Below are 25,314 nucleotides of genomic sequence, written 5' to 3'. Positions count from 1 at the left end.
TGCAGAATGATTTCATAAAATTGCTGATCCGTACTGGTGGAAGTGAAAGACTGTATGTTATATTTTCTAAATACAAATTTTGTCAATGTTTTAGAGTACACTATTTTATACCATACTTGTGGTATTTGTTTTTGCGGTTGTTAACAGATCTCAAAATATCATGACAGACCAATCATAATAAAGTATTACAGAGAGCCATGTCAGTTAGATTTTATTTTTAGCATTTCATAGGGTTTTTAACCTATTGTCTGCAACCCCATTAGGAAAGAGCTGCGACCCATTTCTCAACAGTTACAAACTCCTGCCATGCACAAAAAAAGAAATCCCACCTCTTTCTGTATTATTTATATAGCATTACTGCTGTACAGAGCATGAAGCACATTGAACTCATGTATTCCTCTCTTTGACCCAGATATCTTTTCTCATCAGTTGACGTGACCTGCTTTGGCTGCTCAGGACCATGCTGCTTAAACAGACTGGGGACTAGAATCCAGAACCTTGGCTTAGATCATGATTTTTTTATAGCCAGGCATCCATGGAGAGTTTGGCTTAAAATAGCAGACTCGTTTTATGTTGCACTCAACAGATGTGGATGTGAACAGTGGATGCCCGAGGGAATTGCTGAGGTAAAGTCGGAATTCATTCAGCTTCTATTTTTGGTTCCTTAATATAAGCAGATTAGATTCAATTAAAAACATGAATGGCCCTACCAGACAACATAATCTCATAAAAAACCTATGTCTTTAAAGTCTTAAAAATGTCTTAAGATGACAACTGGTATTGTAATTTTGCTAATTGTATTATGCAAATATGTACTGGAAAAAAATAATACTTTGATGTATATGAAATATATATTTTTTCTCATCTTAAGCATGGAATTATATAATGTGGCTGATTATATATTCTGTATATTGTATCAAACATTTTTCTTGACCTGATTTTCTTGATTTTCATTTTTCAAAAACTTGTCATTTTGTAGAGAAAGACAAGTCAGACTTTGAAGTTACAATGAGATGACAGCAATAATAAAACCCTAATAGACTGAATTAGGAGATTTGTACAACTTTAGTCTTTTTTATCTGTCTTTTAATTTTTATTTAAGGAGTTGAGAGACAAAACCCTCTGGCATGTTTTCTTGTAAATTAATTTTTTACCAGGCTCTTATGTTTAGCTTCAGTAATTTCACTTTAATAGCAATGAAATGGTTATTAGACACTTACTGAAATGCATTATTTTCACACTTTAGTCGTTTCAGTAGTATTGAAGAAATCTTTCACTGCAAAACCCTTTAAGTGCATGCAGTATTTTGGAAAAAACGTCCACTTCCAAAAATCTACTTCTTTGGACAAGAGATAGTAAACATGTATTAGTAAATAAAATCACAAAGACGAACTAGAAACATTGCAAATAATGAAAATCAGAACGTAAAAATCAAGAAACTGAACCATGCATTGGGGGCGCTGTGATCCATGTCACTTCCACGTTCGGGTTGTGTTCAAGTCCATGTACTCACAAGCGACACAAGTTTGAATGTGATACCCAGGTTTTTGGAAATATAAGCCATTTTCGCTGCTCGAAAAATAATTAAACATTGACAGGTGCTCTTTCATGGGCGGAGAGAGGGGGTGGCTTCTGGGGCTCAAGCCCCGAATGTTTTGTCAAAAGCGGCAAATCTTTTCAGATCTGTAAAATGTATTCATCCAGTCTCACCAGAAGTTGGAAGGTGATTCTCACCAGAAGTAAGAAGGTGAGAATAGTTACTTAGGCAGCTTATGTTTTGTCCATATGCATTTCTTTGAAATTCGCAATGATTTCACCTCAGAAATACATTGATAGACAGTTATAAAATGTGAATCCCCTATCTCTTACATTAAAATATCCTTATGTGTGATAATTGTCAGTTCAAATAAGGAGAGAGGAGGGTGAGAGAGAGATCACAGACAGAGAGAGAGAGAGAGAGAGAGAGAGAGAGAGAGAGAGAGAGAGAGAGAGAGAGAGAGAGAGAGAGAGAGAGAGAGAGAGAGAGAGAGAGAGAGAGAGAGAGAGAGAGAGAGAGAGAGAGAGAGAGAGAGAGAGATAAGCAGGTGAGAAATTGTTCTGAAGTCAATGAAGTCAAAATTGTTATTCTTTCTTATGTAGCTTTATAGTTACTGGATTAGCCTACAGCAAACATATTTTGCCTATTTTTGGATGAAAGAAGTTAAAGTGTCATTGTCAAAATGTGTTATGTTACAGTTTCAAAATGACAATACAAAGAACCTTGCTGTGTTCTCTGTACTGTCATTTTGAAAGTGTAACATAACAAATTTTGACAATGACACTTTAACTTCTTTCATCCAAAAATAGGATAAGATAGGATAAAAAATAGTTTATAAAGCTGTCGTAAATGTAGACAAAATATATGCTTTGAAACCCCTAGATTTGGGCTAAGCCCCCAGTGTCTACTATTGTCTGGCTCCGCCCCTGTGCTCTTTTATAATTTCAATTCAATTTCAATTTAAAGAACTTTATTGGCATGATTGTGTCACTTACAATATTGCCAAAGCATTATACATAAAACGAGAAACATACAATAACACAATATTAACAAACATTAAGGTGCAATTAAGCTAAGGTGCTCGGTATGGATGAAGTACTACTGCAAATAAAATAAAATAGAATCAGAGGATATTTACAATATAAAGTAGACTTTGAAATATAAACATTGGAAGTATACAAATGTACATTTATGGAGGCAGATGAGATGAGAGGTAAAATAAAAATACTGTACAAGATCAAGGCTGTAGATTATTTCTGATGGTGTGTAACTGATAAATGAATTTAGCAGCAACTGATGGGTGTCTGTCTTCCCCCAGTAACATCTTCATTTGATCTGAATCTGAAGAGTTATGAAACTCTGGTATGAGCTTTGAGATTTTGTCAAAGTGTTTTTCTCTAAGCTCTTTATATTTACCACAGTAAAGGAGAAAGTGTGTCTCTGTCTTGATCTCGCCACTGTCACAATGGACACAGATTCGCTCTTCTTTTGGGAGCCATGTTTGTCTATGTCGGCCTTTCTCTATTGCCAGACTGTGATCACTGAGTCTGTATTTAGTGAGGATTCGTCTCTGCTTTACATCTCTAACTGTGGAGAGATATTCTGACAGACTGTATTTTCTGTTTAGTGCACGATAACATTCTAGTTTGCTTTGGTTTTTATTTTCATTATCCCAATGATCCAAATATAAAGTTTGACTTTCTTTAATGATTTGGTTTATCGTGGTTTGTTTGCGTTCATTAGTGCTGGTCTGGAGTTTTAGAGCCAGTTGACATTATATGTCAATGACATTAATTGCGGACAATTTCAAGCACATTTACGATTTATAGATATCACCTCTGAAAGTGAAGCATATGTTTTTTGTGCATACATTTGTTTTATGAATCACATGTGCGCACTTTTGAGAAATGATCGTAGGATTAAACTTAAGACGTTTTTTATGCAGTATTTTATAAGTAAGGCCCTGAGTGTCTTCTGTCACAGAATATTAACATTTTTTATTTCAGATTTTAACATTTCCATAAACCAATTACTTTATTACCAGAATTTTACTCACTCCGGGGGTAAATCTAGCAAGATTTGAATGAAAGAAATAATGGCAAAACTCTCTTTGGTTTCCCTGACAGCTTTTATTCAACATTCATTAAAAGAATAGACAAAGTTTGACTTTCCAAACAAGTGAATCGAATGGGAATTCAGTGTCAAGCTCATTTAGTACACTAGAAACTATCACATACTAACATACAGTACCAAGAGTTCATGCAAATACCAAACACATTCAAAACTTTAGAAACAGAAAAAAACTATTTAAGTAAAACCCCTGAAATGTAAGTTTATAGCAATACAAATAAGGACTTTGTTTAATCTACGGTGCTCTCTACTTTTTGAGAATTCACAATAGCAGACTTAGCACTCAAGTTAAAGTTAAATAGTTAGCAATTACGACTCACTTTGTAAACATTGCATTCTTACTGTAAGCTGTTGCTTAGTACAGTAAGACCGTGTTTTATAAGATAAAGACATCGTTAGACAAAACTGTCTTTTCGATTCGTCTGTACACTGTAAAACCCAACAGTTAACTTAACTCAAACAATTTAAGTAAACCGGTTGCATTAGACCATTTAAGTTTTAAAACACATACATTTAAGTATTGTGAACTTGAGTCATGTGAAATTATGCACTTATATTTAAGTAGTGTGAACTTAAATATAAGTGCATAACTGCATGATTCAATTTGTTTAAGTTCACAGTACTCAAATATATGTGTTTTAAAACTAATGCAACCGGTTTACTTAAACGGTTAACTTTTAGGTTTTACAGTGTATTTTCAGTGTCATCAATATCTGTGTTGTTCGTCAACATTATAAGAATATCCACAGTACTGTGCACCAAGCTGCATGCTGTAACTTCAAAGAGAGATTATTTCTGTGGCCTACTTCCAGGTTCAAAGTCAGACAGCTAACTATCTCACTGCGTCCCGATTAAAGAGAAACAGCTTCTGGTGCAAACGTGTTATCCAGTCTGCAGCACTGAAATCGGTCAACTGTTCGCTTCGATCTTTACATAAAATACATTCAATGTTAAACGCAATACCGAGGAGGTCACAGAAAAGACCTTGTTCTTTAGTAAAGGAACGTATTTCCGGTTTAAATAGTCATACCTGCAATATTTGCATTACATAAAGCAAAATATTACAGGAACAGGAGAGTTACTCTCGTCTCTGAGAATAGACAAAACGGTAAGATACTGTAGGTAACAGTCTTCAAAAGCACTGTTGGTCATTGTAAAATGAAATGATAAACATCTCCCTATACAGTAAGTGTACTGTAAATCAATACACTGTTAGATGACTATATTGCATTAGAGACAAGTACTGTAAAATACTGTAATTTCTGTACACTTTGTACATCAATAGCATGATTGCTTTGAAATCACTTTTGATTTTACAAATTCACATACCACCCAAAATTCTGACTATGTAAGGCAAAACCAGTATTTTACACCAGAAAGAGATACTTCAAGTAGTCAAGTAAAATTATAGGTTTTCATTATTCAGGTCTTACATGCTATAATTTCCTAATGTCACAAGCATAAGAGCTTTTTCATTATTTAAGGTAGAAATCAGATTCAGTCCTAATGACGTCCTGCCATCTTCTAATGGCTCGCATACAAATGCAGAGATCCCGGACCCCGACAGAACCCAGACATACTACACATAATCTTATTATCAATATGTCAAAGGAAATGACCTGTGCCAATAAGAGATAAGGCCCTTGATGACTGTGCTGCTAGATTTTTCCTAAAGAGAATATATACTCTGACATAGAAAAATAAATATCTTAAAGAGCAACACTTCATATCATTACGTATGTAACCGGGTCTGAATCTGTCTACTGCTGAGTGGTCTTACACAGTATGCAATAAGAGAAGCAGCAGATTCCTCCCTGTAACAAATGTAAACAGACGATTTAAGATCTTAAATAAATAAAAAATTATCCAATAAATAATATAATTCAAAATGTACATCATAGCTGAATTATATATTAGATGTAATTGCATTCTGTCAAAATCGTGAAACTGTGATAACATTCAAAACCCGCTTGTAAAGGAATGGAAAGACCTCCACTCGCAGAAAGAAAGAGGACTGGATGGCCCTCCAACTATTAAAGTCTAAATGCTCATTTATTTTTTAGATGGAAAGCTCTCAGAGCACAGCAACATTGTGTTTGTACATCAGTTCATATGCAGATTGCTCCTGGCCAGGCTTAACGGGGCTCGGGCCCGGTTACTGTCCGGCTGCACGGGCTTTCTGCTGCAGTAATGCGGCTCTCTGCTCCATCATGGCTCTCATCACGGCGGGATTTATGGCTGGACTCATAGCGGAGGACATGGGCCGCAGTGGATATTGGCTGGATTTTGAACTCATTAAAACACACTGGAAGTACGGTATCTTGCCTGTAAGACAAAGAACAAATTCTTAGCTCTGAGGTTGGGTGCGACATAAAAGTAGAATTATAAAATGGCCAGTTCTGGTTCTTTATTCTGATTGGTTGAAACGCGTTCTAAGCCGTGATAAAATACACCGGTAACCTAACGGTTCAGACCACATTACATAAGTATCACTGCGCCACTGTTGCTGCGTACTGATTTATGAAATTAAACACCAGTGTCTTAATCATATTTTTAATTTGTCTACAATTGCACAATTAATGGCGATATCCAGATAACTGTCAATAAATATTGTTGCGTCATCTCGTCGATAAAGAGAAAACGTTGTCTGAGGAGTTTATAACTCAAGTTCATACGTCCGCTATTATCCACTGGGTGGCGATCTTACCCAACTTAAACACGGACACATTCACTCAACACTGAAAACACAGCGTGTAAGTTTTGATGGCTCTGAATCTGATCTCTTACTAAAGTTCTTCACAAAAATGGAATTATCTCCGCTTTTAGCTAAAAAATTTGAGAGGTGATAAGAGAACAAATGAAGGTAGGATGAAGGTTTTTTTTGTTTGTTTGAAAGCGGATGGTCTGTGCTTTCATTTGATATTTTATGTTTATTTAAAGAAGATAATTTTTCTGCAAGGCATTAAACTAAAACTGGGTGGCAACTTAAAAAAAAAAAAAAAACGCTGACGGGGAAAGAGTTCAGCATGCTTCCAAGCATATTTGATCATCACTTCAACGGTTGCACAATATAAATGTTAATGTATAAATTAGATGAATGTTGATTTATTACAATAAACATCACAGTCTTAAATCATATTTTCATTGTGTCTTTGCTTCATCTGTTGTTGGTTGGGAACTGCGCTCTGTTTCAGTCACACTTGATTCTGAGGAACTACTTTGTTTGGCGGAAGAGTAATATTTGTACTAATATAATTACAACTTATTTGTGTTTTATTTTATAAAATCCCTCTAACGTTATGCATATGAAGTAACCGTTTTATAAACGCAATAAACCCCCTCGAAGCGTTGGGTTACCAGTGCTTTTTATAACAGCTAAGGGGGTTTTAGGCACTCCGCTTCGCGTCGTGCCTAACAACGCCCCTTAGCTGTTATAAAATGCACTGGTAACCCACTGCTTCTTGGGGTTTATTGCTTTATTAAATATATTTAATATTACCCAAGATGCGACTCTGCTTTGGGGGAGAATGCAATGGTCAATATGGTCGCTATATCAAAAGAAGTCCCGCCTTCCAGTAACAATAGCCAATCGTCAACTGTTAGAGGGACACTCCACTTTTTTTGAAAATATGCTCATTTTCCAGGTCCCCTAGAGTTGAACATTTTATTTTTATCGTTTTGCAATCCATTCAGCTGATCTCCGGGTCTGGCGCTAGCACTTTTAGCATAGCTTAGCATATTCCATTGAATTTTATTAGACCATTAGCATCGCACTGAAAAATAACCAAATAGTTTCGATATTTTTTCTATATTTAAAACTTGACTCTTCTTTAGTTACATCGTGTACTAAGACCGATAGAAAATTCAAAGTTGTGATTTTCTAGGCAGATATGGCTAGGAACTATACTCTCATTCTGGCGTAATAATCGAGGACTTTGCTGCCGTAACATGGCTGCACGAGGCGTAGTGATATTACGCAGTGCCCGAAAATAGTCCCCTGCTATTAAAAGTTGCTAAGGGGACTATTTTCAAACTACCAGTCAAACTACTGTAATAAATTGTTTGTTGTTAATACTAGGATCTTACCTGGCTTTTTACCCTCAGTCACATTGTCTTCAGCTTTCAGCTCTTCTAATGAAAGTTGTTTGAGAGAGAGAGAGAGAGAGAGAGAGAAAGAAAGAGAGAGAGAGAATAAAGTAAAAATTCCTTATCATACAATAAAATGAGAATTGAATAAGCTGTTTTGACTCTTATAGGGCGTATGAAACACAAATTCTATATTTTGCGCAAGTAGATTACATACAAAGTTAAACGTATTGCGGAGGATTTTCTTTTTCCGGGTGGATCATCAAGACTATTGGTCCTGCTAGTTGTCAATCAGGAGTGTTGCGCAATTGCATTTAAAAAGTGGAGAAGGCGGGTCCTTTCTAAAATTCTAGAAAATCCTCCGCTACACCTTTAAGGCAAAGACACGAATATACGCAAACTCGAGCAGGGTGATGTGATTGATGAGGTTTTCATAAACAACTAAGTACCATCCATGTGACCTGAACTTCACTGCTTGGCTCGCATTGGTAGTTGCTTCTGAAAATCTTTCATTATTTGCATAATGTTAAACTTTTCTAACTTTCTCTCACATTGTCACTATTGCTCGTGTGGCCAGAAGTCGTCAAGCTTCCATTGAAATGAATGAGATCACGTCAGAGTGCTATTGTTATGCTACGCCAACACCAAACGCGGAGCATCGCATTACTCGCGAGATTTAATTTAGTGTCACGCGAATTTTTCGATTGAGTTGAATATTTTATTATAATTGAATAACTTTTCACGGCAAACACGCCGCCCGTATGCAATCTACTTACGCAAAACGTTGAACTCGCGTCTGGTGTGAACCCACAGTTAATCGCTGGTGGTCTGAATGGGGCGAGGAATGCGATGCTTCACATTTGGTGTGTACAAAGCATTACATCTACCAAGCTGCATCATTTTCATCACATGACGATATATTTAAAATGGGGAGATCATATATAGCTGCCTGTGCTAGATGAGAAAAACGCTTTTTAAGCTCTCAAGTGGTTTGGGATCAGCTGCAATGGCTAAATGTCTTCAAAAGTATCATAAATGTATTGAAATTAACACAAAGATGCTGTAGAAATATTGTTTTGTGTTACCTAATGCGGCCATTCCCAAACTGTGGTCCGCGGACCACTAGTGGTCCGTGAGGGTACTGCAGGTGGTCCGTGTAAAGGCAAAATAAGAATATGTATATTTTGAGAATATGCTGTGTTGTGCTTGAACGAGTTCATTGAACAAAAGTTTAACGTGATCTGAACGTACTGTATTACAGCCTGATGAATGTTACTGTGAACTGTGTTTCAGTTTAACGTCGTTCAATGGGGTGCCAGATTTCTATATTCTTCCAGGCGAAAACCCGACTAAAACACACTGTTAACAGTCCTTAATGTGTAGCGGAAAAAACACCCAATCTGGCAACACCGCCACCAGTCACTGTTCACCAGTCACGCTGCATGCGTAATCAAAACAACACAGACGCTGTTGATATTCCTGCTGTGCCACTCAAATAGTTTAACATTAAATAACATCATATTTGTCTTAAATTGTTAACGATTAACATAGGCTGCTAACGCATATTCTGGATCTTGAAATAGACTCTGACTAGCTCACGCTACTTAACGTGCACGTGCGGTTTGCGGTACCTGAGAGTTGTCATACACGCAATGCCTCGCAGCAGCCGGCTAGCCTTTCAAGGTATGTGCAAGCAAATACAAAAATTAAAAGACAGTCAATGCTTATGTTAACCCTGGTTGTATAAGGATTTAAAGTTGGACATGAAGATGAAATCTGACGCATTTAGCTTCAGTGTTAAAACTGATCAAATAATTGCTGTCTGTGGTTCTTTATGGGCTATAATGGCAATCTTTTTTTTTATAATATGGGAAAAAAGAACTATAAATTTGTTCATTTTTGGAACTGTGAACTAGTTCAAAATTTTGAAATATGAACTGAACTAGTTCATTTAAAAATTTGTAAACTGTGAACTGAAGTAGTTCATGTAGAAAGTGAACTTTCCCAACACTGAGAATATGTATATAAATAATATTGATATAAGAATATTGATATACATTTTTAATTAAATTGTCAAGTTATTGTGCGATTACTAAAATAGACCAGTGGCGCTCGGCCGTGACATTCAAGTTCAGTACACACAAAATGGATTGCTGTATGAATATGTGGCAGCTGTTTTGAGCAGAAAACTTTCTTTTAAGAAACATGTTGTACTGATGTGATGACAAGTTATAGTTTTAGTGCTAGTAAGACTATTTAGATGTGCAGATTAATTCAGGACTTTGTGTAGACATATTTTATAATGAGTATTATGAGGTGGTCCGCGAAAATTCTTGATTACAAATAGTGGTCCACACACACAAAAAGTTTGAAAACCCCTGACCTAATGCATTCACTAATGTTAACAAATAGGCTATAACCTTATTGTTAAGTGTTACCAAATGTATGTAAATGTATACAGTAGCAATAAGGTAAAGGCACGACGTGAAACGGCTTATACTATATACAGTACTGTATACAATATACCAATGAATTTACTTGACATATAATAACACAGGCGACCTCACAAAGCTATGTTTTAGAGGAACAATTTTACATGAGGCAGACTGCAATATCTGCAAATATATTCAGTGAAGAATAGACACTTTGAATTTTAAAGCAAAGTCGACCTTGAAAATGTACTTAAAAGAATAAAAAAAAAGTTTGGGTAGTTATGTCAAGAGTGAAGTCATTTATATTCTGTATTAAGTCACTTAACTATGGCTGAACGAAATTATATCTGTAAGAAAATACTGTATCATGATGAGGCAGTATGGAGATGACATATTCACCCACTGACAAAAACAATAGCTGACCGAGGGGAAAAGATGTGAATTGTGATCAGTTGAGGTGATGTGATGTATCACACACTTCAGTGCACAGAGGATCACAGTCTTAAGAGACAATAAAACTAAAATAATGGTTTTCATCAACACACCTATCATGCACAGGAAAGCAAAAATAGGTAGATGATGAACTGTCTCTTACATGCAAAACATGCAAAAGAAGTAGACGGGAAAATAGGTTACAGTAGAAAAGGACATTAGGAGTTTACAGCAGCATTATTGTATTAATACAAATGCTGCTTAAAACTGGTTTAATCCCTCTGAACCTATAACTTTGAATAGTACCAGTAAGGCTTATTTATTCCCAGTGGCTCAGTTATTTGAAACAGTGATGTTAATTTATTGAATAGATGTGGAATTGTACCTTAGGGTCGCCTGGATATTTTTGAAGCTCTCCCAGTATCTACAATGGGCAGGTACGCTTAATCACTATGAATGCTTAGCACCGTATTTCTAAATACAGTATGCAGATTTTTGTAACTTTTTGCACAAATGCATGCATTGATTTGCATTTTTGATAATTACATAATTAAGTGCAGCACTATTATGCAGCACACAAACTACATTTAATGGAATAGTTCACCCTAAAATTTAAATTATGTAATAATTCGTCTACCCACGTGTCATTTCAAACACTTACATTTTAAAGTGCAATGAAATTGGATTTGCAAGTTATTTCAAATTAGTTTTTTTATCTTGACTAGTGAGAAGTTGCTGTAACTTATAAAAAACTGAAAAAGTACTTTATACTCCATATAACTCAATGTACAAGTCAGAAAAGAAGCTTTGTTTTTACACAGGCCTACTGAAGGGTTAATGGTGCCACATGGTGATCAACAGTAAAAATGACAAATTTTACCTCTTAGCAAAAGGAAAAACCACCAACAATCAAGAATGCATGATAATAAGATGTCATGTTTTTACAATTGAAAAATTTCGTTATAATGGAAGTCAATGGGGCAAAAAAGCCACAAACACATAATAAGGAAGAACAAAAACATAAATGATTCTGCACAAAAACTAAAAATGCATCAAAGCTAATGTTTTTACTAATCTTTGACATGCCCAAGACTGTGAAAAACTTTTTAAAAAAATCCAGTCCACAATCACTCTTTATATTGAATATCGGTCATTTTGTCTGTGTATTTTTCCCAAATCAGTGACATCACTTGGCAATTAAAGAGTTAAAATTATGGAATTTTTGTAAACATTTGGTGGTTTTGATCAGTACTGAGGGTGATTAACAGATTAACAAAAAAAGTGAAAAAAACGATCCGATAAATTTTTACAGTCGTTTAATTTAGTGGGTTTACCCGACAGGGTAATATATTTGAACAACTCACAAGGGTTGAGCTAATTCAACTTTATTTTATAAGATACAGCAACTCATCTCTAGTCAAGATAAAAATAAATCAAAGTTAAAATGACTTGTAAATCCAAGTTGATTAGCTATACTTTAAATTTTAAGAGAATTTTTTACAGTGTACGTGAAAAAATAATGACAGAATTTTCAATTTTGGGTGAACTATTCATTTTAAACTCAACAAGCAGCTTTGAAAAGCATCACACCATACAATTCTCCACCGTGTGAATGAAAATATTTAAACTTACTTTCTGAAGTCTGTTCCTCGGCTGGTTTATCTGAAGGCAAAAATGTGTAAACAAAATTCGGTTAACAAAGGATATTCTGTTAGCGATGGTAAGACGGCACAGTTCCAAAACCATTATTTTTGTGAAACTTATATAAGGTGAGATACAATATTTAATGGACACGGTGCACCAATTGATTCCAGCAGATTTTGATGTTAACGTATTGCAATCCTCTAATATAGGGGCTTTCAAACTGGTGCCCAGGGACCTCAGGCTAAAGGGTCCCCAGAAAATTTTCGAGAAAAAAGAAGAAACATTTTTTAGTAGTTGTTTATTTTTCATTTCCTACTACATACATCACATAATTGTTTATATTACCTTTAAATCTTTCTAGTTTGTCTTCTATATCTATAGTTTTATACATCGAGCATTACTCAGTGTAGCAAACTGTATATTAGTTATACATAAAAATATATAAATTGATAGGTTCATCATATTTTGGGGACCTCTGCATCATACATTTTTAATGTACGACTTTAACACTGTGTGCCGCCTGCCTCTTTCTTACTATTTCCATAAAGTTAAAATTCCTGTCGCCAAGCTTCCACTGGAATGAATGAGATCATGATGCTCTGCTGCTACTCATGGCTGGTGGTGTGAACTGGGCATTAGAATTCGGTTAAATGAAGTATCTTTGAAGGCAACATAATCATGCTATTAACCTATTGAAATGCTTTCACGTTGGGAGCACACCTATAAAAGCAATCTAAGTATATTACCCTTGATCTGCTTCATACCTTGGGTAATGGTTTCCTCTTTAGCTGGTACAGGTGATGCTGGAGGAGGTGAAGGAGAACAGTGCTTTTCATGTTATCTATGGTTTTTCAATGTCTTACACCTTCACAGTCATGCAAGCATGTGAATGTGACACCATAATTGCATTCCAATTGAGCACGGAAAGTTACTTAATCAAGTTTGAAATCAAAGTCAGGAAAGCAAGCTCGGTTATGTAACTACAAAGCCGTGAAGCGGTGCATAAAGGTGCACTTGTCTCACTAATATTCTGTCATGACTTCATCTAAAGTTGTATCACTTGACAGATCCAATTTTCTATTGAATTTAATTCCTGTTCGAATCATGCAGTCAACTATGAAGAAAATGTTAATGTTATAAGCTAACATGCAGAGGTGTCCACATCACATGAAGTATCCTTGGGGAAATTATTATAAAAATAACTTCTCAATATTTTGTGTAAAACTATCAAAGGTATGAATTTATGCTGTGAGCCGCAAAGAATAAAACTCCATGTAGAAACTTGCATGCATCAGGGTTTTTGCTTGTTAGCTATAGAGATCAAAGGCATTTTTGGGGGCAGACGAGACTTTTTTTTAGTTCAGTCTCAAACTTACCCACAGTTGGTGTTTTAATGGCTTGCTTGGTTTTGGATGTTGACGCTGCCTTCTTTTTGACTAATGATCAAACAAAATGAAAAATTTTTATTACTAAAACTACACAGTGTGCACCACATAATATTATAACAAACCTCCATTTAACTTCACAATAATTTCTACTTAATTTTATCAAAGTTAATTTTGATACAGTAAGAGTCGGCACCTAATAACTTTTTACGTGCTTGTCGATAAGATCTGCCGGCTCTTGCAGTTTTTGACATGTTAGTCCAAACAGAACATCAATAAAGAAGTTAAAACCACGTAAATATTGCATACTGATTTCCTGTCGGCAAGTAGAGAAGCTTTGCACTCAACAATGCTGTTCATTAGCAATCGAAAATGTGCTGATTTATCTCTTGCCCTGGATGAAGATTGGTCATTAAACTGAGATGTTTATTTAATGATTATCGACTGAGAAGTAACAACAAACCTCTCCTAAACAAGCTATGTGATTTGAGGTATCATTAATGTCCATAGTACCACTAATATCAATAGGCTTTATGCCCAGCTGCACTACTTCCTGAACTTCAGCCAGCTCCATGTTTCCTGTCTGATTAATCCAGGTGTGCCTCACCTCAGTAGTCACAACAACAATAATCAGACACACCTGGATTAATCAGTTTGTCCAATAATGGCAGACAGGAAACAAGGAGCTGGCTGAAGTTCAGGAAGTAGTGCAGCTGGGCATAAAGCCTATTGAGTTTAGGGATTTTAAACATGCCTTTAATACTGTATGTACAAACTATGATCTAATATGACCTTACCTTCTACATCAGGCTTCACTTCCTTCCCAACTCTCTCTTCTTCACATGTAGAAATGGAAAAAAAAGAATATAATATAGTTGAAGTATAATAATATATCTTTATTAAAGCTAAAGCTGCAGTTTGTAATAATGTGTCATTGCTATGGGGAAGTTGGACTTTCCTAAAGAGCTCAGATCTCTCCCACAGTGTGATATTTATAGCTTTAATTGCTTATTCTCTCAAAACCAGTTACAGTAGGACACAGTTGAACCTTTTTTAAGATGACATGCAAAGTGGATTTCTAGCATTGTCAGACAATATGTAAAAAATGATAATTTGCTGATTCAGATTGTGGGGAAATCCCTATATATCCATGCTCATCTGATAAAGCCACATAAGGAAATTATAGACCTGATATAAGTAATGCATGAAATAATAATAACTTTTACTTCACGCACAAGCATGATTTTTCTGCAAGTTGATTTTTTAATATATAAGCAAAATATTATATTAAACATTGTCATCTGTGTATATAATGCACGGTCAGAAATGACCCCTAGCTGTCACTGAGGCTGTACCCTTTCTAAAACTACACCTTTGCGCCTAAAGAGCTCATATTAGTTCCTCAAATGTCATTGGTACCAAAGAGTGCCTATCAGTACTTCAAAGGTACATGGGTCATTGACAAAAATCTTTTTAAAAAGCATGCATCAGGTTTGTTTTAATGCACATATTGTATTTATGTTAATTTTATGCAATAAAAAATTACATTTGCACCATTTTTATTAAAGTTTAGACTGAATGAACCTGGTGTAACCGCCCATTTTGCCAAAGAATGAGAAATATTTAACATTTAATCCACCTTCATGGCATGTAAGCGTAATCATAAAAAAATTTAAATATTATTTTCTAAATGCATATTTAAATGCGTTTTTGTAATATTTGTAATAAAACAGTTCTGTTTTCTAAATAATCTTTGAAAAAATATGTAAAAATGTATATAAAAAACATATTACACTAAACTAGATGATTATATTTTATTTCAAAAAATTTTATGAATATATTTATATTTTTATTTAAAAAAATACTAGTTACACCAATTGACACAGACTGATTACACCACATTGACATTTTTGCAATTATCCCCCAAATGTTCTTTCAAAGTGAAAAAAAATCAGAAATTTTAGACTTGGTCTTTAATAAACGAGAATGTATGCAAAAAATCTGCACCAAAAAATTGAACAATATGGACACAAAATAAATTCCGTAATGTCATTGACCCACATATTAGTACCAAAGTCTATACATAGATCTAAATGGTACATATTAAGACCTTGTATTGCTCCAGGGAAAGCTTGGGACAATTTTTTGACATTTGTTTCCTGACAGTGTACAGAATAGCCCTACACACTTTGCATTATGTGAACTCACCCTTCTTTTTAGTTGCTGCCACTTTTGCCTTCATTGTAACTGTTGGCTCTTTAGCAAAAAAAAGAGATTGAAAATATAAGATTTGTGATTTCTGGATTATACATAACTGTAAGAAACTATAAACATGCATTCATCAACTGTCTCCGACAACTCAATTTACTGTTTATCAATAAAGCATCAGTATCATTTATTTTATGGTAACTGTCCTGCTTTAGTGGCTTCAGTGAATTTCCGTTAACGGAAACAATTATCAAGCAAACATTTGCTGATATTACACATGTACACTGTCAGAAGAAAGGTACAAAGGCTGGGACACTACACTTTAAAATGGTCCAAATACCAGTGGCGGTCAGTGACTTCTTTTTTCGAGGGCGCTCAATGCGAAGGTCATCACAACATGTATGTAGCCCGTCACGTGTGTGGTTTTTAATTTCAAGATATGTGTTCTGCGCATTGAGTGATCCTATGTGCATGTGTATTGTCAAAATAAGTGCCTGCTACAGAAGCGTCTAATGGGTTTATGATAAAAGAGATACTCCCATAATCTCATGCGTAATCGGAGTTTACTGTTAAGGGAGTGTCTTGCGTGTATTTTGTGAACGTGAGCGTCTCTTTTATCATAAACAGTTTTGACGTGTTTGCAGCAAACACTTATTTTGACAAAACACGTGATGCACATGGTTCATATGACGCAACAAATACATATTTTGAAAACACAAGCAACACACATGACACTCCAAACACTTATTATGAATTTGCGCCTGTCGCATGAGCAGTCACAAGCCGCCACTGCCAATACGGTACCGTTTAGGTACAAACAAGTACCTTTGAGCTACAACATGTACTTCTGAGGTACGAGTATGCACACTTAGTACAAAGTTGTACTTTTTGAAAAGGTACCACGGCATTCACAGCTTTTGTACTTTTTTTCTGAGAGTGTATACAAATGTAAACATATTGAATACTGACAATATCAACAATAATATATAATCATATAAATAATATGTAATAATATACATACCTTTCTTTCCAGAGGTAGGTTTTGGTCTTTCTCTGATGATCACTTTCTCTATTAATGATCAAATTCAACATGGGTCTCATTAATATAAAACTACTGTTAAATTAGTTCCTGAACCATTAAACTAAATTACCTGTCCTTTTAGCTCTCTGTTTCCCAGCTGTTGGCTCTAGTCAAATAAAATGCTTTATTTAGTATAAAAATAGATGTTAAATTAAACTCAAACCATAATCTTTCAATAGTCATTACCTTTCTTAGCAGGCGCAGGCTTTACTTTGTCTTTTACACCTGCCAGCTCTTGAACAAGGTACAAGTGAACACATACATTCATATAGAAAAAAGCATACATAAAATATAAGAAATAATGTTTACTTCTCACCTGATTTCTTGCATTTTAACATAAATATGAGAAATATTAAATGAGAAATATTAAATGTTTTATCAACATTGATGTCATATAAGCGTATTCATCAAAAAAAAAAAAAAAAAAAATAATAATAATAATAATAATAATATTTTAAAATATAATTTTATAAGTTATTTCTAAATGTAAATTTTAATGCATTTTGTATTTGTATATATACATTTTATTATATATACATATATACATATTATATATAATAAAATGTATATTATATATACATATATACATTTTGTAATATACTTATATTTTAATTTAAAATAATACTAGTTACACCAATTGACACAGGTTGCAATTATCCCCCAAATATTCTTTCAAAATGAAATAAAACCAGAAATTTTAAACTTGGTCCTCAAAAAAGAGAATGTATGCAAGTCATCTGCAAATTTATTTTGTATCTCACATGGTTCCTTGCATTTTAACATAAATATGTCAATTTTAAATTAATCTCACCTTCCTTCTTTGCAGGACTTGTTTTTGCTTTTTCTTTTGGTGCAGCTGGTTCTGAAATTAGAAGTAAAATATTTCTCCTACCTTCGACTCTGTTAATGTAACTAAAACACACGGCAGGATTCTGCCGCAGACACAAACTCGACTCCTTTCATACCTTTCTTCTTTGTGGTTTCTTTTGGCTTTTCTTTAACAGCTTCGGGTTCTTAAGAAATGACAACATTACACAAGTCATTTATTTTTAACAAACTAAAGTGCAAATTGTAGATTTCAATTTCAAATTTATTTTAACATCACCTTTCAGTATAGTAGGCGCTTGACGGGTTGTTAAAACAGGAACTTCTGATTCTGAAAAACAGGACGTTTTCATAGTGTTGTGAGGAACTTGTATTAACACTTGTGGCATAATAATGGGCAGCTATAATGATGATACACATAGTCTTAACCAGGGGTTTTCAAACTGGGGTCCTGGGACCCCCAGGGGTCCTCCAGAAGGTTCCAAGGGGTGCCCAGAGCAAAAGCAAAAAGTGTGAAAAGTCTGTGTAGCCAAAATTTGTAAACCATTTGCTGTCTTTATACTATCACAATTACTATTTATAGGACGGTTTAAATGTTTCTTTGTAAACAAATATGGAGATATATATTTTAGAAAAGGGGACCCTGCCATCAAATAGTTTGAAAACCCCTTGTCTACACTGTCATTTTTTTAAAAGATGGTCCCTAGCTGTCAGTGGATATGTTACCCTTTTAAAAAATACACCTTTCCCTCTAAAGAGTTCATGTTAGTACCTCAGAGGTACATATACCAAAGAGTGCATAATAATAATACATCAAAGGTACATATTGGTACCAAATGTATACACATCTGCACCTAAATGGTATTTAGGACTTTTATAAAGTGACAGCTTGGGACCATTTTTGACAGTGTTAGCATGAAAAGATCACTTAACCAGAGCCATATAATGTCTCATCTTCATTTAACCATTGCATTTAGTGCATAATGTCTGATTAAGACACAAGTGTTAGTGTTGACAGCTCTTTCAGTTAATAGCCAGAGTTATCTTGTATTAAATACCTGGAATAGCCGATGGAGGTAGTGGACTACTTGTGACTATATGATGCACTGTAAAATAAACGATGAGTTTGTTTCAGAGTATTAAAGGATAGACTTTGATTTAAGTGTATATGATGTTTTATAGTGTACTGTATATGGCTGCATTACTCACCATACCAGCCAGGGGGCGCTGGACAATACACAGGTGTAGGTCGGCACATAGGAACTGTTTTATGGGATCATGAAAATGAAGGTTCAGTTTTACAACAGACTGACTCTAGATTGCATCGTATTGCTACTGTCTTTTACATTATGTGAAATGTAATACAGTGTTATATTAAAATAACACATAACAAGACACTCACGGTCGTTCATAGGCACTGGGGCCGCCAATACTTCAATATCATTTGAGACTCTGGGCTCTGTTATTGTGAAAAAGAAATCAGAGTTTAATTCATTTTTTTTATATATATAAAAATTCTGTCAGTGACTTCAACTAAATATGCAAAGTATGATCAGATGATTTACTTCTCTTTCTGGGTATGTTTACAGCCTCTGTCTTTGCTCTTGGTGCTGTAAATCAGAAAGCAAATTTGTGTTACCTTAAAGTATTAAATATTAAATAGCATAATAATTCATTTGAAAAAATGTATTTTATGCTATAAATACAGGATTTTTTATACACTATGTTTATGAATAAGAAATATTTTACCTTTTTTTGCTTTCTCTTGTCTTTTTCTAACTGGAGATTCTTTTTCTGAACAAATGTTAGTAAAGAGGTAAAAATAACAACAATAACAGAACAACAGCACTCAGATTAGCACACAAAACAACAATAATATATAGCTATACTTTTGCTGTTCTACTATGAGTAAATCGAATATTTCATTTATACTTTACCTTTTCTCTGTTTCAGCAGGGGTTCCCTTCTCTTGACCTCCGGTTCTGGAAAAAACAGATTTCACAACTGATCATAACTTGTTTAGTATCTCATATTTGCAACAAATTTGCTACAACATAACAACATTGTGGCCAAACAGAAGGACCTTTCACTGAGCTCTTGCAACACAGCTATAAAATTGATTGAATCTGAATCTGAGTATAAAAGACAAAGAAATGTCCCAGAATGCTGTTTAAAAGTGTCATAATATTTGTATTATTGGATTATTAACCAGCCCTGTTTTGCTGACCTAATTTATACTGTATGTTTTCTTTGGAACATACATAAAAATGCCCTATATCAACAATATTTTATAGGCTTGTAGAGCTCCAAAAACTTACAGCAAGCATTTTGCAATAGAAACAGACAGGTGCCTAAAGCTAAACCAGGTTTAATCAAACCAAAGAATACATAACATACTCTTGCGCTCAAGGGTGACTCTTTCAGCTGTAAATCGAAAAACAATTAGGCATGAATCAGGCATAACAGATTAGTTGAACTAGTGATCCCTGCAGCTACATGTCATTTATGATGTCAAATTATTGATACATTTAACTGTTCCTGTAAAATAAACCTTTTTTCAGATTCATCATCCATGAAATATTTAGAAATACATTATATCAATATAATATATTGGCATAATGTAGTACACTTGTTGGGATAAGTTTGAAATGTGTTTATTTAGTTTATAAGGGTATGTACCAGCAGGGGGCACTATTGTGTTTGTTACAACATTGAAATTATGAGAACAAATTATTAAATGGAATCACTCAGTGATGTCCTTTTAAACAGGTCCTTACAGATAAGTAATTAATTAATTACTTTAAATGTAGTTTAGAAATGTACTATTGGTGGTGACATGGTCATTCCCGCTGTTTACATGATGCAAAAGGGATAGAGGAATACATTTTTTTACAAACAAAATAATAATATAAATAAATGTCGTGTACCTCTTTTCTTGACTCTCTCGGGTTCAGCTGAAAGAAAATAAAGGAAAAGAAATGAATGATATGTCTCAATCAGCTGCATAGGCCTATGCATGTGTATAATAGGGAACTGGCAAAGCCCCTGGCTCACCAATTTTACATTCAATAGTAGCCTACTTATGTTGTTTAACGTCAATACTGCTATTTGGCAACTAACCAAACATTATTTTTATTCTATTTAAACTCATTATGAAAAATACTTTGACTTCTCCATTACATATTACATTTAATATTGATTATAAATGTTAACTACATTGTGTTTCCTACATGTGCTTCTGTTGATATATAATTCTTTAAAAAAAAATAATAAAACTGCTATTGTGTATTTTGTGTATTAAGGCTTGTGTCATTTTAAACTGAGGCTTCACAAAATGTGATGTGATTGCAAGGAGAGGATAGTTGTGTTTGCGGTGCATTGTGAGATTTTTAGGTAGCATGTTTGATCAGGGAAAGATTATGTAAATACACTCAATTTGTATCGTGTTAAATTAAAAACACATGCTTGAAATAATGTGGCTCAGTATATGCTCTACATCAGTGTTTCCCAAACTTTTTACAATATCCCTACAAGAATTTCCCTCTCTGGATTTACCATAGGGATTTACACACAGTCACACAATACAACATTAAGCTATATTTTTAATGGATTATATATATATATATATATATATATATATATATATATATATATATATATATATATATATATATATATATATATATATATATATATATATATATATATATATATATATTATATACATGTAATATATTAAAATGAAAACCATGCAACACAAAAAACCTACCAGCCGGATGACGTCAAAGTACCGCGAGAGCGATTCGTGAAAACAACTTTTAAATCGCTCTCGCGGAACTTTGACGTCACCCGGTTGTCCGGCATGAGGTGTGCGGAGAGCGAACATGAGCGTCAATCTCCACAGTCTCGCGGTGGATTATGGTATTGGGAGCGCAGAAAAAGTAGTTTTTTTTCTGCTGCAGTGCAAACTAAGGTAAGTCACATCGCATGTACATATGCAAGTGTGTCAGAGAATGTAAAGCAGAAATGGCAAATGTTGCTTACTTGTCCGTATATTGATTAATCTACTTTATTCAGCACCGCGCAGACCGATCGCATGACACGCGCTTTAGCATCGTTTTCGCGGTACTTGATGTCAGCAGTTTGTCTGTGAGGAATACACTCATATTAGTCTTGAAATAGCATATAATCCCACAAACTCGGTTGTTTTCGTTGCTTCGGTAGAAAACGTAGGCCAATGCTAAATGTAGCCTATGTTTGGAAACCACTGCCCTAGAGAAAGCATAGAAATGGATATTTACTGCCTTATAGCCAGATAACGAATTTAATGGAGCTTTGTTTTACATACCAAAGTTATATTTTAATTTATATATAAATACTGTTTACAAATCAGTAAATGTTTATTATATTATTATTATTATTATTATTATTATTATTATTACATGCAGTTTGTTTTAATGAGTAAACTCTTTTTAACATTGTTTTAAAGAATGTAAACATATCTGTCAGTCATGTAACAGATCAGTAAGACATTGTGACTTGCTATGATGTAGTTCTGTAATGCAGCCAATTACAGAAAATATGCCCAGGCTTTTTAAACCAACATGCATGATATTGACCTTGCAAGTCAATATCAAATACCTTTTTCTTCCTTTGGTTTAGTGACTTGGGCTTTTTGTGGCTGTTTGCGTATTTCTGAATGCATACAAGGACAGGCAAAGGGCTCTTTTTGTTCTTCTAAATGCAAAGAAATGCAAAATATTAAGTGGCACATACTGTTGGATTAATTCCATTACATTTCTTAAATTTTAGCCTTCAGTTTATGTGGATTACTACTGTATGTGTCCTCGTCCTAAAGAAAAGGCAATACTTGTTTGTCATTATGACAGGATGTGTAAACCAAATAAAAATCACTTACCTACAACAATAAAAAATATATATATTAATGCACAATTTGAAACTCTGATACACTTTTATGCAATTGGTGTTTTTATTAGATTAGCCTTGTTTTAATCAACAGAGAATGATAAGGATCATATTGGCTGCTAAACATAGATGTAAATACCCAGTCTTCTACAGCTTAATCCACTGATGTCATTATCTTTAAAATGCATAATGTGCTTTTGACATCAGAGGCCAATGCCAGTTTTTGCATCTATTAATCAAAATGTTATAACGCAAAATAATTTTTAAAGTGGTGGCAGTAAATCACAGAATATAAATATGACACCTTCATTATAAATTTGGATTGCTAATATTTGTCAGAATGAATGTGACACTTTTGATTAAATGCCAACCTGTTAGTAAAGATGTGAAAATAAAAACAGGTTGACAACATGACCAAGAATTATGACACGAATGAGGAAAATGTTTTGGATTTCAAGAAATGTTTTTGAATAAAATAATAACTATATTAAGATTCAAACTCAAAAGCTGTTTTTTGATTGCACCGCTTACATGCTCGTTGGGAATTATATTCAAAGTGCCTTTAAACCTAAAATGCTAATGCCATTTTTCATTTCAGTCAACCTTGAAGCCGAGTGCATGATCTGTGTTATTAAAACAGCATGCTTTCTTTCTTCCATTGTTTTTTCACTGACCTTTGGTGCTGTAGTTTATTAGCTAATAAAACACATTTACACTCTCCTGATTAAAATCAGCAGGGCAGTGGGGAAAACATTGAACAGCTGTAAAATAGGATATTATCCCTACAACTTGTTATTGAAACTTTATATATTGGTTTTGGTTGGAATTGCCTTTAAAATTGGAATCTGGGCAAATTCACTAAACAGACTTGGATTTGCATACTTTACAGTAAATATGGCAGATTATGTAAGTCTGCAGCAAGATCAGTAGTCAATATTTGGCCATTTTAAGATTATTGCCTCAAAATAGAATATTTGTATCCATAAATGTTTGTTGTTTTGCCTTGTTGTGTACATTGCACACTTTCTGTTTTACTCTCAGTAACAATGGTCAAAAATGGTCCCTAGCTGTCAGTATGCCAGTACCCTTTATAAAGGTCGTAATTTGTACCATTTAGGTACAGATGTGTATATACATTTATGGCGCTTTTCAATTGCATAGTACCCTACGGTTTGGGTCGGGTCACAAGCTTACTCTGGAGGCTTTTTCACTTGGTGCAGTACATAGTACCCGATACTTTTTTAGTACCACCTCAGTCGGGGTTCAAGCAACACGAGCTGATACCAAAACGTGTTGCAAAAACACTGTAGATCACTGATTGGTCTGAGAGAATCGTCACTACCAGCGTCATCGCTATAATGTAAAAGATTAGCTTTACCTTCGTGCTAGCTTGCGCTGTCTCGAGCAAACCTGTTGTCATCTGTGCTCTGCTATAAGTTCCCAAAGTCCCTTTTAGCGATGAAAAACATCCGCAGGTTGAGAATTAGGGACACCATGTCAATTTTTTCCAGACTTGCAGTTTGTGCGAAACATTCGCGATGAGCACATCAGCATTATATGCTTAAATGCAACTTAAATGAGGCTCAGCGGAGGGCGTCGATTGACGCCACCAGTGTTTGTACAGAAACTGTCATGTGAGACAGAGGTAGTGATAAACCTGATGTGCAAACATCTATTTGTGGTGGTCAATTTTAATTTTGTGGCGGACTGAGAAATAAATGTATGTATGGGAATGTACAACAACGCTCTCACTTGTATGATTACACAGCAGTAGGCAGCGCAAATATAACAACACGCCTATAATCCCTCACACTGCGAAGTGTACTAAACTCTATGGAAAAGCTTACCATGCCAAAGTGAGGTGAGCTGACCCGACCTGACCCAAACCAAACCGTGGGGTACTGTGCAATGGAAAGCACCATTAGTACCAAGGTGTTCCTGGTACCAATATGGTACCTCTGAGGTAGTAATATGCCCTCTTTAGGTGCAAAGGTGTACTTTTTGAAAAGGTATCGCTCTAGTGACAGCTTAAAACCATTTTCTGACCAGTTTTCTGAAAGTGTAGTACGGAATTCTTGAGCAAATATACTTCAAATTTTATGTTGCTGATGTAATGCAGGACCTGAAAACATCCTGTTATGGGCCATTAAAACCCCAAAAGCAGGAAACAGAACAGGGAATTTCATAATTTAACAAGTGAAGAGACAGTAGCACCAAATACCTTAAATAAGAAAAGAAAGAGAATGAAAGATCTCAGGGAAAGATTAAAGGGATAGTTCGGCCAAAAATGATATTAAACCCATGATTTACTCACCCCCAAGCTGTCCGAGTTGCATATGTCCATCGTTTTTCAGACAAACACATTTTCTGATATTTTAGAAAATGTTTTAGATCTTTCAGTTGATTAAATGTAATGTTACGGGGTCCACCCATAGTCCACGACCTTCAAGTCCAAAAAAAGTGCGTCCATCCTTCACAAAATAAATCCAAACGGCTCCAGGATGATAAACAAAGGTCTTCAACGGGTAATCCGCGCTGTGTTGTTGTAGAAATATCCATATTTAAAACTTTATTAACGTAAATAACTACCTTCCGGTAGCGCCGCCATCTTAGTCGCGTCCGCATTCA

At 34.7% G+C, this 25,314-nt stretch overlaps 1 protein-coding gene across 5 annotated transcripts in view; it reads right to left on the bottom strand.

Moving 5' to 3' along the window:
- Nucleotides 1-3,646: 3,646 nt before the first annotated feature.
- The window catches only part of trdn (triadin), a 62,473-nt gene continuing 40,805 nt past the window's right edge, over nucleotides 3,647-25,314 (bottom strand). For 3 of the 5 annotated variants that reach the window (XM_065256222.2, XM_065256226.2, XM_065256224.2), the window contains 21 exons: nucleotides 22,402-22,497; nucleotides 20,688-20,714; nucleotides 19,698-19,742; nucleotides 19,510-19,554; nucleotides 19,326-19,370; nucleotides 19,163-19,219; nucleotides 18,970-19,023; nucleotides 18,819-18,866; nucleotides 18,041-18,091; nucleotides 17,901-17,948; nucleotides 17,747-17,797; nucleotides 17,122-17,169; nucleotides 17,006-17,041; nucleotides 16,876-16,923; nucleotides 15,855-15,902; nucleotides 14,444-14,482; nucleotides 13,638-13,697; nucleotides 13,026-13,064; nucleotides 12,250-12,279; nucleotides 7,754-7,798; nucleotides 3,647-5,992 (listed from right to left, as the gene is read on the bottom strand). In XM_065256222.2, coding sequence (XP_065112294.2) covers nucleotides 5,823-5,992; nucleotides 7,754-7,798; nucleotides 12,250-12,279; nucleotides 13,026-13,064; nucleotides 13,638-13,697; nucleotides 14,444-14,482; nucleotides 15,855-15,902; nucleotides 16,876-16,923; nucleotides 17,006-17,041; nucleotides 17,122-17,169; nucleotides 17,747-17,797; nucleotides 17,901-17,948; nucleotides 18,041-18,091; nucleotides 18,819-18,866; nucleotides 18,970-19,023; nucleotides 19,163-19,219; nucleotides 19,326-19,370; nucleotides 19,510-19,554; nucleotides 19,698-19,742; nucleotides 20,688-20,714; nucleotides 22,402-22,497 — 1,130 coding nt within the window. In that variant the 3' untranslated portion in view covers nucleotides 3,647-5,822. The remainder of the gene's footprint in view (nucleotides 5,993-7,753; nucleotides 7,799-12,249; nucleotides 12,280-13,025; nucleotides 13,065-13,637; nucleotides 13,698-14,443; nucleotides 14,483-15,854; nucleotides 15,903-16,875; nucleotides 16,924-17,005; nucleotides 17,042-17,121; nucleotides 17,170-17,746; nucleotides 17,798-17,900; nucleotides 17,949-18,040; nucleotides 18,092-18,818; nucleotides 18,867-18,969; nucleotides 19,024-19,162; nucleotides 19,220-19,325; nucleotides 19,371-19,509; nucleotides 19,555-19,697; nucleotides 19,743-20,687; nucleotides 20,715-22,401; nucleotides 22,498-25,314) is intronic. The other 2 variants (XM_065256223.2, XM_065256225.2) reach the window with 2 other exon arrangements.

Source organism: Paramisgurnus dabryanus, chromosome 12 (assembly GCF_030506205.2).
Source record: "Paramisgurnus dabryanus chromosome 12, PD_genome_1.1, whole genome shotgun sequence".
Lineage (NCBI taxonomy): Eukaryota > Metazoa > Chordata > Actinopteri > Cypriniformes > Cobitidae > Paramisgurnus > Paramisgurnus dabryanus.
The sequence above is the reverse complement of the archived record's forward strand: the minus strand, read 5'-3'. Positions and strand labels throughout refer to the sequence as shown.